The following is a 16,640-nucleotide window of genomic DNA, read 5'->3' on the forward strand; positions in this document are numbered from 1 at the left end:
ACAACTGGATTAAAGATAAGGAGAGGGGGACTGACACCACATAATTGGTTTACAGACACAAACTAAGCCCAGTTCTAGACTTAAGGGATTTTCAAAGAGAACCACCCCGGACAGAGCGGTTTAATCCAGCTCTAGTCTTAATCTACATTCAGGAAACAAACTGACAGGGTTTAGGAGACAAACTAAAAGTTGACAGTGCTGTGATTCAACTTAAGTTGACTGCTCTCATTGGATTTTGGTTAACCAGCATGCAAACCAATACAAATCTCTCATTGACTTTCTGTTTCTGTAAACCTTAATCATAGAATGTCAAGAACAACAACAATAAACATATAATGAATATATTATACATGTAGAACAGTAAAGGATTTTTTTTTTTTTTTAGTAAGGGACAATATTTGTCCCCTTGAATTTATTATCAGGGGCATTTTTCCTTACTTTTCGCCACCAACTTTATATTGTTTTCACATTGCAGACTATGCTATGAACTATAGGCATTCATACAAGGATAGATAGATAGATAGATAGATAGATAGATAGATAGATAGATAGATAGATAGATAGATAGATAGATAGATAGATAGATAGATGTGCTCTTATCAGTGGGTGTATCTGACAGGCAAGCATGGAAAAATATCAAGCAAACAAAAAAAAAAATCAAAATAATTACATTACTTGCTGTACCCAGAAACACTAGTAGGCTACTCAGTTTCAGTAAAGTTGTACAGAAGGCTGTTCACCCAAACTACGAGATAAACTATAACGCACTCATTATAAACAACGAAGCGTTCTCTTGCGTTTGCAGTGCAGACAACTTCATATATTTTAATAGTTCTGGTTAGACGCGTCGACTGAAGCCGTTCGCGTTTCCAAACTCGCGTGAACAAACAGGCCCACTTCATCCACGACGTGAAACTTCAAACAACTCAAAGGAATTCAACCCGACAATACCTTTTCATTCTGTCTTGTCCATAATGAAACATAAACACATATTAGAACAAAAGTACGCGAACGCTGAGTATTTGACTGACTAATAAACTACAGAGAAAGCGTTTGAAAAAAGACAACACCCAGAATGAAAGTAAGGCAAAGCTCTGCTCTACCCACCCTTACGTGAGATTTCCAGGACAAACTATCCGCTTCGATTATTCATTCATGCATTTTCCGTTGTGATTTCCAGTTCTGATGTGGCTGAGAGGATGAAGTGAACTTGTAAGAGCGTTTTCGGCGGTGTTTTGGAGTGGTTGAGGGAGTTTGCGGAGGAATCCTGCTCGCGGTGAGTGTTGTCGCAGGCGCAGCTCAGGCTGGAAGTTCCTGTTGCGCTCTACAGGGAAATTCAACAGGAAACTCCAGCGCCGCAGTTCTGCACACTGCCGGCAGAGGGCGTTCAGGATAACTGTCCGTGAGCGCAGAAGTAGGCGTTAAAAAATGTGACATGTTGCTTTATCATGTGAACTCAAATGTGAAATGTAAATATTTAAAATAAACATTTAATTATTAAAAGTTAAGATACACAAAATCTTATATGTATATGCATCCCCATGCTATTCTATTGAGTTTTATTTAAAAAAAAAAATACTTTGATTTTATTTTCTTATATTCCTCCTTTTCATATATTTCTTTAACACATCCTATTTATTTTCCTGTATTGTGTACTTCATGCCAATGAAGTATGTGTTGTTGTAAGAGTGACGAGAGTTATCTTAAGTGTGAGATGTGTATTCACTACATTTCAAAAGTTTGGGGTCACACTTTTTTTCTGAAACCATGTTACTGAAAAATTCTCAAGGCTACATTAATTTGATCAAAAATAGTTACATACTAATATTGTGAAATATTATTACAATTCAAAATAACTGTTTTCTATTCTAATATATTTTATAATGTATTCCTGTGATGCCAAAGCTATATTTTGCAGCCATTACCCCAGTCCTAAGTATCACATGATCTTTTAGAAAACATTTTAATATGCTGATGTTGCTCAAGAAACATTTCATATTATCAATGTTGAAAACAGTTGTGTTACTTAATATTTGCTTTTTGATGAAAAGAACATTGTAACATGTTAAAAGTCTTTTAAATAGTCCTTGCTGAACAAGCATTTTCTTCAAAAACAAACCCCAAAATTTTGAATGGCAGTGCATATGAAAAAAGTATGATGCAACATTATAGTATATCTCAAAATCAGGGCAATTATTTTAATATATGCAATCCATTCAGCACAATGAAAAACAGCTTTAAGCAACCACAAAACATACAAATATAGGCTTGAACTGCATATAAATGTAGTCTACAATTTTCATTGTTAGTTCATATTATGTACAGTACTTAATTTTTTTCTATTCACTGTTGCATGTAATATACATAATTAGATCACCTGTAAATTAAATTGCTTTTGGCATGTGCACTTCACATATCCACTGCATGTGGAGGACAATTAAACATATTGAGCCTAAACACTGGCCAACAACGCTGAAAAAACAGTCCGACTGTCCACAAAACATTACATTACGTATCTTGATGCAGCAAATGTGCTGTAGACAGAGTAGACAATACAACAAGTTTCTCTGGTGACAGACACAAAGTGCTACTTCAGTACCAATGAAATGCTATTGTGATTTTGCCTGTCTCATGTGCTATGATGTCAGATATCCTGGTACAGACAAACAAGAACAGTGCAGCAGCCGTCATGCAGCAGTACAATAAATAATCTGTCTTGTGTTCAACGCTCTGGATTGAACTTCAATCTGTTAACACTGTTCAAATCCAGCCATTAGTGACAGCGCCAAGGACTCCACTGTAAAAGAAAACGAAACATATATGGTGAGTAAAACGAAATATGTCCGGGTCATAATTAGAAACAGTGGAAGACTTACAATGAGGAAATGAGCCTCTGCACACAGCCTTGTTTAAAATGGTCACAAGAAACATGTGACAGTTTTTGAAATCTGACTCCATTTTGTCGATCGACTCGATTCTGAGGAAGAAAAGAAACGTATTTAAAGAATGGTAAAAGCCATTTAAAAATAGCTAAAGAGAAGTAAAACCTCATCCTCTTCAAGCTGATGTGAAAGCTGCAAGATAAAGGACATGTGGCAAGATGGAAAAATCTGAAAAGAAACATTTTGAACTTACTTCCAGGCCCCAAAACCAGCCTGCCATCTGTCTGAGAAGATGAGAACCAAATTCAGCACTTTCATGATGGCCTCCTTGACAAAACTGACCTGCAAAGACACAGTAACCCCAACTGATGGATCAGAAACAACACAACTATCTATAACAGTTTTAAAGTAAAAACTAGGCCAACCACCATGAGGAAGACAGCTTACTGAATTAATAAGAAAAACTGCAAATGTGGCATGTAAGAATGAGCCAAAATCTAAAACATGTACTATTTGTTTCCTGACAGACACATGATTTGGCTTGTTTAATTTCAGCTTACTTTCTCTCTGAGCAGACATCGGTCATGAATGGTGGACAAGTATCTGTAGTGGATTTTAATGAGCTGGTCCAGGTCCTTTGCCTCCTGCACTTGGTGTTGAAATTCTAGACCTGTACTATGTAGGATCTGTGAATGAAAGCATGGTAAATGTCCACATGATGATTAAAAAATGGTTAAAATCAAATTTCTCCGCATTTCAACAACAACAAAGAATTAATAAAAAAATAAAAAGTCTATTTTCCATATGTCAAACTTACCCTAGTCATAATGTAGTTGTGCAGGCTGTTGACAAAGTGCATGAGTTTGACCCTCAGGAGAAACATCCTGTGAATCTGCTGGTTTATGGGCTCTTTGGCTGTGCTTTCCTCAGATTGGTCTCCTTCTTGCCTCTTAGCGGCTACTGTCAAATCTGTTGGAAGACTGTATTTTAAGATTCCATAAAAGCAAGTGAACTGAAACCATCCTAACCTGAGAGTACTGTGAATAAAGATAGTTCTTATGTCACAGGAAAAAAAAAAAACCTGTGATCGCAGACCAAAAATAAGTTACAATGGAACGATCAAGTTAAAGGGATAGTTCACCCAAAAATGAAAATTGTCATCATTTACTCATCCTCAAGTTGTTCCAAACCTGTATGAATTTATTTCTTCTGTTGAACACAAAAGAAGATATTTTGAAGAATGTTGATAACCAAACAGTTGACGGCACCCATTGACTTCCATAGTGTGAAAAAAAAAAAAATGGGGCCTATCAACTGTTTGGTTATCAACATTCTTCAAAATATCTTCGTTTGTGTTCAGCAAAAGAAAGAAAATCAAACCGGTAAATGATGACAGAATTTTCAGCTCTCCCTTTAATGATTTAAATAGGAAGTTAATGACATAGATGGATATTTTATTGGCTTGCGCATTTAATAGTGTATCTTTTTTGTAAGAATATCCACTAGCTTTACTTCCCTCTCATTTGATTACAAACAGAAGTAAAAAAAAAAATCAGAAATGCAATCATAACTCACCACTGAATCGTAATGTGTCCAGACTATACTTGGCCCATTTGATCTGAAGCAGCAGTAGGAAGACCTGATTGTAGATTTTCTGACACTCTGAACTAATAACAATATCTACAGGCCATGGAACCTGGTGAGAGAAATTATACACAAAAATGCACAATTTATAAAAATAGATACATGCATTTACATTTAGAAACAGATCAATTATTTTAATGTATTATAAATGTGTCAATACAATCATCAAAGCAAAAAAAGCTAAATTAAATTCATTGTAACCTTATAACTCAGAGTAAGACCATCAAGGTTATTCACTGGCTGTTTTTTTCTTGCAGGATCGATAGTTTCAAGAAATATGGACAACCTAGAATCATGAGAAAGATGTGAGAGAAACATTAGTGAACCACAGGATACTGAGTGGTGACAGGTAGGGTTGAATGGTAAACCGCAGGATCTCTAGAGAGGTCCATGTGCAGTACCGGCTGCTGTCCTCTGGGTGGCGCTGTCCAACAGCCTCTTGCAGCTGCACATTGAGGAATGCCAGCTGCTGCCAGCTCTCCTTCTCCAGAACTTTGTCAAAGATGGCTGTGTAGAAATCATACATGGTATCCCCAGCCTCCAACAGGAAGTAGTTTCTCATGGCCTGCAAGTACCCTAAAAGCCTAAGATTAAAAAAAGAGAGGCTTATGCATAAATGCTCTACAAAACTATATTGTGAGGTTTGTGAACTAAGGATTCTCCTGCAGGATCTTACCTGTAGTCTTTCTTCAGGGTTCTCATGAGGTTCCCACAGCATTCGATGTATCTCCTCTCAATATGTGGATACAGACAGGAACGAAGCGTGAGCTCAAACGTCTGACATGTCACAGACTCGGAGGAGCGGTCCAAAATCACACTGCCGCCAGAGAATTTCTCAAGGAAGTCATTCTGCTCTAAATAAAGCCTGCAAGAGATACCACACATTACCTTTGCACTTTTGTGTGCTCTTCAGCGACGTCAAATCATTTATTCTGTATTCTGCGGTTACCTTGCAAAATTAATGGCCAGCAGGGGGTCATGGATGTCATCCAGCTCCAGATGACGTGCTACAATGGACTGCATCTTGATAAGGCTCTTTTTAGTGGCCTGTTGCTCGGTAACCGTGTTCGTAGGTGATTCTTCTCCATACCGAAGACGTGTCTGCACTGACTCCAAGAAAAGCGTGTACAGACTCTTTCTTTCGGCATCTGCAGAGACACAAGTGTCAGAAATATTAAGACAATCTTGTTTATCATCAAACTTTCCATATGCTATAAGAAACATTAAGGGTGTGTTATCGGCCGATAATAGCTTTATACAGTTTGATCGGTGGTCTCTATAAAGGCCGATCAGAAGAGCTGATCAAATGACGCAAAACTCGGGAGACAATTTTTATATGTGCAGCTAAAACTGCTTCACTACATTCACCGTTCTGGCAGTTCTACTGGGCGTCTGAAAAGGGACAATATATTTGCAACATATTTGCAGAGATATTGTAATGACAGCAAGAAACTAAGGCTGTGATATTTCAGTGCATTTCTTTCCTTCACAGCGGCGCGCTTTCTTTCCTCCCTAAACGCTCAAAACTTAACGTCCAAATCAGCTAGATCAGTGATTGTAGTAAAATACAGTCTACTGTTGCTAAACTGCAGGACATGCGCCTTAATTTATACAGTGAATTGAAGTGCAGTGTTGTTTTACATGCGATTACTTTCTGTTAATAAAAACTGTGGTTTTTTTATGATCCGTATCGGTGATCTATCGGCCAATACTGCTTCCAGTGATCGTAATCGGTACCAAAAATCATGATCGGAGCACCCCTTTAGAAATATTAGTAAAACATCCTAAAACACAGAAACAAATTAAAAATAAATTAAAAAATTATATATTATATATAAAAAAATTATTCCTTCAAGGTTGTTACCATTAACAAAAACGACACCTATATAAAAATGTGAACGTGCAACAAAATGAAAACTATACTGAAACTATAAAACAATATTGATAACTATACAGAACTACAGAGAAAATGAACCACCATGTGACGTGTTCATGTCATGGGTATAACTGACAACAGACTTCAATAATAAACTAGCATGCAGCAAAGTAGTAGCAGAAATTACAGAAATTAAACGTATAATATAAAACAACTTTATTAAAATTAAAATAGTTACATTTTGTAATTTCAGTAGATTCGAGAACTATTTTTTTCTTCAGGATTCAATCATGAATTTATGTAACTTTCACTTGTTTTTTATTATGACAACTCATAAATGTCATTTTCTCAGCAATTTTTACTCAAAGAGCTTGATAATAATGTGTATTCATTTTAGATATGTCCACTACATAAGATTTGATAAATGTCCATGATTTTTACAGGTCTAGAAATCTTACGCTCATATTTAAAATGTTCTCATATTTCCAGAGTCCCAAGACTCTCGGAATCCTGGTTCTTAAATAACAATGACAGTTGTTAAGGAAACAAATGAAAATAAGTAATATAATGTGTGATGGATTTTTTTTTTTATTAATCATAATTAACATTTATTTTTCTTGCAGGATTAACAATTATATACTTTTGAAACCTGAAATGTCCCCAGTCAGTGTGTGTGCATTAGTGAATCATCTCTAAATATAGCCTAACAAAAGGGGAAATGACACTAGACATATCTACATTTATAAAATCATGATTTTGAGGAACAAAGCTTCCACCTAGTAACAGAAGGGTTTGCTGAATCATATTGGAGAAAATTTATGTACTGAATCATGTCACCTTTGCTCATATTCTATAAAAACTTTTTGCTGGTGGGATTCTCTCTGAAATTGGTCTGAGATCCTCCGACCGTGATTGAAACATATTCGAAGGCATTGTCTGGAGTCTGTCTAGTAGTTAATGCTGCGCAGCAGGTTAGTGGAACACTCGAGATATTATTTCCCAAGTGATCGTGTTCATAGGGGTCAAGACATTGACCGACTCAGCCGACGTCGATTAGGAGACGCGCTAGAGGATAAATATTATTGAACGTCGATCAGGAGACGACCCAGGTAAACCCAAGTCATGCGTAGGGGAAAAATCTACCACAAATGTCAGATACTTTTCATCTTGATTTTTAAAAGCTTGTTTTGTCTTACTTTAAATCGATTTACACCATCTTACAGCCTCCCTGAAAGTGTGCTGAGACCCCAGTCTCCTGGTTAAGAACTATTGATTTAACTGATGCAAACACCCTCAAACAAAATCTTGAATATATTTATAAAAGTCTGTGCCATAAACACAAACCGGTGACTAGTTGTTCTCAGACGCAACCTATGGCTGATGCTGGATCTACGTAGATAACAAGATACTCCTACTGTTGCAGCACTGGCACATTTATAGCACATGACATTGTCAGTAAATTCTGCAGTGTTGTGTTGTTATATTTGACAAATTTCTTATATTATAGGGGATGGGCACTGAAACGTACTGAAATGAAATAAAAAATAGCCACTTTCAGAAATACATAAACTAAATTGAAACGAAATACAAAACTTATTCTCTCTGACACTGACCTCTGGAGGAGCCATCTGGCTGTTCGGTCTCCTTGCAGTCCAGGTTTTTCAGCAGCTGCATGGATTTGCCAGCCATGATGATCTGCTTGAGTACAGGCTTGAGGAAGGACACCATGGTGTGCTGTCTGCTGCTGGACGCCTGCTCCCCACCAGAGCTTCCACTGGCAGCGTCGCTGAGCCTCTCTTCGTTCTCCACCGTCTCAGAGATGCTATACAGCGTGTAAGTGGCATACCAGAAGTCCCTGTGGTTTACTGGTACATCCTTGTTCCTAGTAAACATGCCCATATATTTGTTTTTCTGGCAGGCAGCTTTGTAAATAAGCAGGATAATGTGAAGTCATCCGGTGGTTAGTGCAAAATAAACCCCAAAAGAGTGATCAGCACCAAGACACGACACTGAGGGGACTTGTATCACCCTGGTCTGAATGGATTTATTTTGCAATAATGACCGGATGACTGTACGTAATTCCTTACATAGAGTACATTTCAAAAGTTTGAGGTCAGTAAGATTTTTTAAATAAGTCTCTGATGGTCACCAAGGCTGCATTCCCAAAATGCTAATTATAAGCGACACAAACACAGCACTTGCAGAGTAGCATTTAATGTGAATCGAAACTGAAAATGAACACAGTGAACACAGCTTTACTCTGAAAAATACAGCGCGACATGGGTCATGCTTTTCAGGTCGGGAAATATGGAAATCCGTATAAATACAGAAAAATCACCTCCCTGAATATTGTGAAATTTAACACAATATTTACAACTATTACAATTTAAAACAATTGTTATATTTTAAATATTTACTGTAAATATTATACTGTAAATATTATTAAAATATTGTAAAACTATTCCTGTGATGGCAAATCTGAATTTTAGCAGCCATTACTCCATTCTTCAGTGTTACATGATTCTTCAGAAAGATTAAAAGATTCAAGAAAAATTGAAAACAGTTGTGCTGCGTAATATTTTTTTCTGGAATCCGTGATATATGTTTTTCAGGATTTTTTGATGAATAGAAAGTAGAAAAAAACAGCATTTATTTGAAATAGAAATCTTTTGTAACAATGTAAAAATCTTTCCTGTCACTTTTGATTAATTTAATGTGTCTTTGCTGAATAAAAGTATTAATGTCTTTAAAAAAAAAATTTACCCCGAACTTTTGAATGGTAGTGTACATACACATTTAAGTTTTTTTTGTACCTCTGAATTATAAACTCTTTGGCAGGGTCAAATAAGTGACCGTGAACGATCCATTCATCTACAATCTCAAGGTACGGCCGGACCGTTTCTACCCAGAGAGAGAAAAGGAGTGCCACCTGATAGGAAGGGGGGAAAAATCATTTTGTGATCTTAAACTTTTTTCATGATGAGGAAAAAAAGATGAGCGGTACATCTACTGTTTGAAATAAAAAACAAATAAAAAAAACAGGCACACTTACAGACTGCTCAGAGGCCTCGCCCGCGCTGTCATATTCTATGATGGCCTTGTAGAGGGTGTTGAGTAAGTGTGATGCTCGTAATACGTTGGGCGTTCCTGGCGGCACTTCGGCCACTCCTGTGCAGAAAACCCTGTGCAGCATCGTGATCTGAGCCAGATGAGGACTTAACCGCTCCAGCACAGATGATAGAGTCACCGTCTCATCTATGAAGAATCATAATAGAATCAATACCATAATTATACAAAAATAACTGTGAATACATTTACAGACACAGAAAAAACAACCTTTGGAAATAATGTCTTTTTCAATATTATTGAGCTCTTCTTTAAAGCTGGTGAAGTATTTGTACAGGGCCCAAACAAATGCTTGGTAGGTCCGGAAGGGAGGCTCAGAGCTCTTCTTGGAGGACGAAGAGGACGACGTGGAGTTAAGACCTGGAGGACAGGGCTCTACGCTGTGGCCGGTCACTTCATCAATAAACTTTTGCAGACGGGAAACAGCCTGCCCATAGGCCGCTATGTGCTCCAGTACAGAGTGAAGACAGTTCTGTACACAAATAGGAATATATAAAGCACCTTGAACCATCAATCCTATGGTTCTTAGGATCCTAATCTTACACAGTTACAAAAAAAAAGTTATCTTTATTTTAAGTGTTAGTGTAATTATACATTTGTTACAGTGCAATTACATATTTGCATGTAATTATACGTAATGTGTAGTTAATACTATAATAACAACATGTAAAATTAAAGTCTTACCATTTTCTTTTATGACATACAAAAATCTAAATAACACTAATTGAAATTATGTATGTTGGCACCCTCTAAAAACGAGATGGAGGTTTATCCCAATCAATAAATACATTTAATTAAATAAAATCTGACTGGCACCTTCCCTACTATACGAGCATTGTAAACTTCTAAAAAATGGTAAACTTCCAACAAACCCCAAAAACTTAGGCCTGACAGGGAATGATGAAAAACTGTCTCCACTCACATTAGTTAGATGAGTGACCACCACATCATTCCTCACAGTCACCTTGCCATCACTGTGCTGGAAAATGAAAAGTTTCTTTACACCAGAGAAGAGCCTGAGGAGAAGCAGAAAAGAACACATGATTTTTCCTGTGAAAAAAAACCCTTGATATGAGTAATCAGTCATCATTGTGATACATTCTTATCTGGGTAAGTAAACATTCAAGTGTCAGCAACCAGTGCAATGTAAAAAACTCCATTCCAGAACTGCTCATTCCCTGCAGGTTTAAACTTGCCTCCCTATACCTATCCACATATACAATTTCCACATAAGATATGTACTTTCCTTTGGTAAGAACATGTCTGTCTAGTTTTTCAATGCAATCAAGGCAATCTTAGATATGTCATACCAAAGAGTTTCCCGAATCACTTGTGTTTCTGTAACAAAAGACTTTTCTTCGGGAAGGTAGAGAGGCCCAGTGTTATACAGGTGCTGATCCCTGGAGAAAAAGAGAGTGAGAGTGCAAAATAAAAAAAATAAAAAAATGTATGCAAAATAACAGCATGAAATCTTTACTCAATTTAAAGATTGAACAGCATTTGATTCAAAACTTTGATTAAATCAATTAACTGGGTCCAAATGAATGGGCTTGTGATTCTGAAAGCGAATAAGATATCACAAAAATGTCTTACCAGACGTTGTAAAGGTTGGAGTGCAGGTGGAGGCTGTGTGGAAAGCGGGGAGAGTTGGGAACCCAATATGAAGTGACAATATGCTGCTCCAACCAAGCCCTTGAGTCCGGCTCCGCCACTACAAAAACAAGACAGTAGGAACTAGGAGTCTTGATAACAACCTTCATGAACTAATGGCTACTGTAAGAAAACGTGCTGTCCCTTACCAGTCCAGGTGACTTGGACGGTCTTGTCATTCTGCTCGTGGTCCTCCAGTGGCGTTCTGTCTACCTGTATACCAGAATCCTCTCTGCTCAGGGGCTGCTGGCTATCTTCTTCTTCGCTCTCTTCCTCAGACCAGTCCTGCCAAAAGATCAAATGATCTGTTGTGCTCTATTACTGCTAACATACCATTAGTATCGTTACTTGTCAACAGTGGTGGACAGTAACAAAGTACATATACTTGAGTACTGTACTTAAGTACACTTTTTGAGTATCTGTACTTTACTTGAGTATTATCTTTTCTGGAAACTTTTTACTTTAACTTCACTACATTTGAAAGACAAATATCATACTTTTTACTCCACTACGTTTCTGTCAAGGTCCTTGAGTAGAGTCAGGGGATGATTTTGGGTTGGAAATGAAAGTCGGGTTGACGTCAAAGCCAAAAAACTAAGCCAAGGGCACTATTTGAGGGAACAGCCATTTGGGTGTCCGAAACCATTGTAGACGTTATTGAGTGCATTTATTTAATCTCATATTCAATTCCACTACTGGAACTGTGTTCTAGAAATAAATGTGATATTGATATGAGGGTAAGGCAGGCATAGATTCAGAGGCATAAGGTACTGTAGTATTACATTCAACAATGCAACAATAATAAAACAATGCATTGACATTTACTTTTTACTTTTGATACTTAAGTACTTTTAAAAACGAGTACTTCTGTACTTTTACTTAAGTAAAAATCGGTCTTTACAACTTTTACTTGTAACGGAGTAATATTTGACCAGTAGTATCTGTACTTTCACTCAAGTAAGGAAGTTGTGTACTTTGTCCACCTCTGCTTGTCAAACGAGTTTAACAGACTGGTAATTAGGGGTGTAACGGTACGCAAAAATCACGGTTCGGTACGTACCTTGGTTTTAAAGTCACGGTTCGGTTTATTTTCGGAACAGTAAGGGAAAGAAATGCAAACATTAAACTGCAGGTTGTTTACTACTATAAACTTTTTTTAACAATTTGTTTACACTTTTTTAAACACTTTTTAATAAAATGTAATAAAATATATATAAAATAAAAAAAAGAATAAGAAATAAAATACTGCTGCAAAGTTCTCCACTAAATAAAATACTCTCAGTCTCAAACCAATATCACATAATAAATTTAATGAAAAATATAAATAAATAACTATGATTACAGTGCAGCATTACCAATCCCAGCTTGTAGGCCTGCTCATATTTAAAAATTAAGGCTGGGAATCGATTAGAGATTAGCAGAAAGCGCAGCGCAAACACGGAGTCGAACATTGAACATTGAGCAGAGAGCGCAGCACACACACACACACACACACACACGGAACGGAGAGTGCGGCGGCGCACACAGAGCGGAAAAGCTTTTTTTCGCCCTGCAGTCGATTTCATTGGTTTAGGTTACAGTGACGACGGGTAAAACTTTAGAATCAGCTGCAGGGCGGGATTTGCATAGGGGATTTGCGCTGAACGCGGAGACTTCCGCCACTTAATATTTTCGTGTGGAAACACGAAAATGTACCTATGTTCCGCACACAAAATATTGCATTCGGTCATTCGGTACACACGTGCACCGAACCGAAAGCCCTGTACCGAAACGGTCCGGTACGAATACACGTACCGTTACACCCCTACTGGTAATGTCAACAAATTCAACATATTATTTAGCAATTTATGCAAAAATAATTCATTTTTCTGATGGAAAATAAACATTTCTGCATTCTCTAGAAGAATTTGGGACCTCTCCTAGCTTATTGTATCTCCAGCAGTGGAGAATACCCTCTCAGAAAGGGTAGAATATGCTTGAACACACATGTAAGATCCAGACAGGTGAAACATAATTTTTTTAATCGGTTTGAATGATTGATTCATAAAGACTTCACTTGTTTCATTATGAATCAGCGCTCTAGCGGTAAATAAACAGAACTGCATGCGTCTTGCAGAAGAACATTGTAGCCAGAGCTACTTCTCTCTGTATATGTCTATGACGAGTCACGCAGGCACTGGGCTAATCCGCAGTGGTGACCTAACCGGTGTAAAGTAGTCAGAGTATAAACGCTTATTACAGGCTTACCGATTCAGGATAAGACAAAAACAAGGTTTGAAAAAAGGCATTCATGATGTACTCGCTCATTATATACATTTTGTAAATTCTGAACACAAAAAAGTTACAGACTGCAGCTTTAACAGTCTTCTTTATGAATGTTTTGAAGCATCAGATGTAATCGATACACTTGTTATTTGAAGTGACTTTCAAAAGGTGATTTACTCTATTTTGGTTGCTACCGTAGACATCAGTGTTTATACTCGAACTATAAACTTTTATCTTAGTACTTCTGTGATCATTTGACTATTTGTAACACAGAAATATCAATACTGTGTGGTTGAAAAGACTGAAAGTAAAGCTGTTTCATATATACTGGCAACTGCTCTTTCTGGGTCAGCGACAGCGTGAACAGATTTGAAAGTTCCGGTGTGAAATTTTTGTCATTTAGGAATAAGATAGCGTGGGTGTTTGAATCGAGATCTTTTAAAGATTAATCGTGCAGCTCTACTGTCTTTATACTCTGATGCAAAATGTACAGTATATGCGTAGCGCGAGGGCTTTTCAGTGCATTCATTACTATTTTAATATTCATGACAATATTCATATTCTATTAAAGGATAAGCTTCCAGCACTTCGCACCAAAACCATTTTCGGAACTGAAACTTAGGAATTTCACACGGCTCTGGTATTTTTCAAAAACACTAATGGTTCTGGATAAGAACCGATTCTCGGTTTCCAACCCTAGTTCCCGGCCTGTTAATGAAGAGCATAGGATGGCATTATGCAAATTTGTACTTAGGTTCATGCAGGAAGTAAGACTGGAATTATCGACGACTCGTTTCAGGCTGTTCAGAATCTGTTCTTTCTTTTGGGAGACAATAAATCAATTTATCGTGCACTTTTATCTTTGCAGACCTTTTACATTCACAAAGAGCTATTTGACACTACACGAAAGGTAGTATCTGAAAAAGCATAATAGAGCACTTTAAAACGTTCCATTTAATATACAAGTGAATATTGTTGTTAATTACTATGTATTGTTATATTAGAGCATATAAATAAATTCTGAAATATAATTTTCTTAGTATTTATTTAGTGCCTTGTTATTTTAAGTAGAATTTCACAGTATTTTACTTTAAATAAACATAGTAAATGACAGTTTTTCGTTACAAAAAAAGTGAATGCTTTTATTTATTTTTAAATCTACTATTTCAAAATCTTTTAAATCTTTCTTTTTACAGCAAATACATAACTATTAATAAGCTGAAGAATTTTGACTAATCATTTATAAGCACTTTTGTATTTGCAAAGCTTTCTATTAAAGTATTTTATTATTTTCTAAAAGTTCTGAAGAGACAAAGCAAAAGGACAGTTTGTTCATAACTGATTATCTAAATCTTTTAAATCTTTCTTTTTAGAAAATGTATAAATATCAACAAGCTGAAAAATATTGACAGATCATTTATAAGCCATATAGAGCTAATAGAGTTCACTCACTGGAGTGTCTGGAAAGGGCCCAGTATCAATTTCTTCTCCTTCCATGAGGTACTTTGCCCAATCAAACTTGTCTTCTTTCTCTGTAGATATAAACATATTAATTTGTAGCAATTTTAGGCGTAGTGTTGTCCAACAGTATGCATGTATTTACACAAAAGAGCATAAAAATCAAACCTGTTTCTTTCAGTCTGGGTCTTTCACAGTAGTTTGTGTTGGATGGAGAGTCAGACAGATGGAGTAATAAAGACAGCATACTGTAATGGGCATCAGTCTGAAAACAGTAATAGAGATATTCAGCATATACGTAGTGTTCCAAGTACTCTCTGTATAATGTCAGTGTTATCCTACCTTGGTTCCCTCGGTATTAGGAAGAGGAGAACTGAGAAATTCTTCAGTTAGCCGTAGCCAGCTCTCTGCTTTGCTTAAGTCAGAGTGAACCATGAGTTTCTCATGAATCCTGGTAGAAAAAGAAATCTCGATAATTCATTTTAATAATCAAAACATCAGCATAACAAAAAATAAAGTACACAGAATTGTGCAAAGCTTCAGACTTCCTACCCATTAATGGATCGCTGCACATTATGTCTGTTGACATCAAGAAAATGGTGAAACCTATCAAGGGACAAAACACCATGAGAGCTTCGATTGATTTTATGCGCAAAAATGAAATGTTAAGTGCAAAATGGAAAACAATTTTTTCGTTTTAATTCAATTATTTCGTTTTTATTAGTCTTTACTTTTCACAAATACATGCAAGCCATTACAGTAATAAAATGGAAGAATAAATGCGCCAAGTACTTGAAATTGGACCAAGTAAACTTCAGAGCCATTTGAAAGTTTTGATCTTCCTCATCCTGAATGGCAGTATAATGTGAGATGAGTCTCCGGGTCTCCAACTCCAGCTCCTTCTCAAACCTGCTCCAGTGAGCCATTATGATGATTCAAGGATCAACTGAAACACAAGATACATAAAAAAAATTAGATCGATCAGACAGACAGACAGACAGACAGAGAGACAGAGAGATAGATAGATAGATAGATAGATAGATAGATAGATAGATAGATAGATAGATAGATAGATAGATAGATAAGCACAAACCTGCTTTTTGGTAATGATGCTGACAGGGGCGAGCCGTTATCAACAGCTGAGCTGCGGCTAGCAAAACAAGAAACCCATGACAAGGGTGCTCCCTACGTGATACAGATAAAGCGAAAATGTGCCTTCTTTCTACCGAATATAATCCGATAGCGAAAGTCGAACCGAGGGCTGCCTTTAAATCTATTTATCTCATTATCATATTACATACATTATGATTTCCACTGTTGCCGCCTCCATGACTTCAGACGCTTCTTCTGTGGCGCCGAGGAGTGAACAATAACGCTGAGGGGAGCTTCATTGCCACCTATCGACCAGGACAGAACATGACGAGACACAACAAATCAACAGCCAGACAAAAACGTCGAAAGAAAAAAAATCCATTCAGCACTTTTTTATATGCGTACTTTTCCATCATAAAGTATTTTATTATTTTGTAAAAATTCTGAAGTAAAAGGACAGTTTGTTTATAACTGATGTGTCACAGATGTAGTGCATTTACTACAAATAGTTTGAACAAAAAAAGGTCTCGAACTGTATCATCAGATAGCCAGCTCACTGCACCTGAACTGTAACAGTTACCTTTCCGACCGCAGGCCAAAACAATGGTTCTGTATATTACCTTTTACATAATCTACGATTGTTCTCA

The 16,640-nt window shown here is 36.8% G+C and overlaps 2 protein-coding genes across 3 annotated transcripts in view; both read right to left on the reverse strand.

The window, feature by feature from the left end:
- Nucleotides 1-1,354, reverse strand: part of cyfip1 (cytoplasmic FMR1 interacting protein 1) — a 39,774-nt gene extending 38,420 nt beyond the window's left edge. Inside the window, exon 1 of one of the 2 annotated variants that reach the window (XM_084128006.1) lies at nt 1,108-1,354. The gene's annotated coding sequence lies outside the window, so the exon portion shown is untranslated. The remainder of the gene's footprint in view (nt 1-1,107) is intronic. The other variant, XM_084128007.1, reaches the window with a different exon arrangement.
- Nucleotides 1,355-2,184: 830 nt separating this feature from the next.
- On the reverse strand, nt 2,185-16,265 carry tubgcp5 (tubulin gamma complex component 5). The gene is made up of 24 exons (XM_084129659.1): nt 15,995-16,265; nt 15,694-15,847; nt 15,454-15,507; nt 15,244-15,352; nt 15,070-15,166; nt 14,896-14,975; nt 11,328-11,463; nt 11,122-11,239; nt 10,839-10,928; nt 10,451-10,544; nt 9,739-10,000; nt 9,455-9,657; nt 9,216-9,331; nt 8,016-8,284; nt 5,476-5,674; nt 5,203-5,391; nt 4,928-5,110; nt 4,728-4,812; nt 4,458-4,578; nt 3,700-3,851; nt 3,443-3,568; nt 3,136-3,224; nt 2,877-2,977; nt 2,185-2,797 (listed from the first exon to the last, which is right to left on the reverse strand). Exons 2-24 carry the CDS (start codon nt 15,825-15,827, stop codon nt 2,751-2,753), a joined length of 3,054 nt encoding a protein of 1,017 aa, XP_083985785.1. The 5' UTR covers nt 15,828-15,847; nt 15,995-16,265; the 3' UTR covers nt 2,185-2,750.
- Between the last annotated feature and the right edge of the window lie 375 nt (nt 16,266-16,640).

Source organism: Abramis brama (assembly GCF_963993115.1).
Source record: "Abramis brama genome assembly, chromosome: 11".
Classification (NCBI taxonomy): domain Eukaryota; kingdom Metazoa; phylum Chordata; class Actinopteri; order Cypriniformes; family Leuciscidae; genus Abramis; species Abramis brama.

Coding starts and splice junctions, on each gene's coding strand:
- tubgcp5 (XM_084129659.1), bottom strand. CDS start 15,827: ATGGCTCACTGGAGCAGGTTTGAGAAGGAGCTGGAGTTGGAGACCCGG. Junction 9,332..9,454: donor GCGAGGCCTCTGAGCAGTCT/GTAAGTGTGCCT, acceptor CCTTCCTATCAG/GTGGCACTCCTTTTCTCTCT. Junction 3,852..4,457: donor GGACACATTACGATTCAGTG/GTGAGTTATGAT, acceptor GTCTTCCAACAG/ATTTGACAGTAGCCGCTAAG.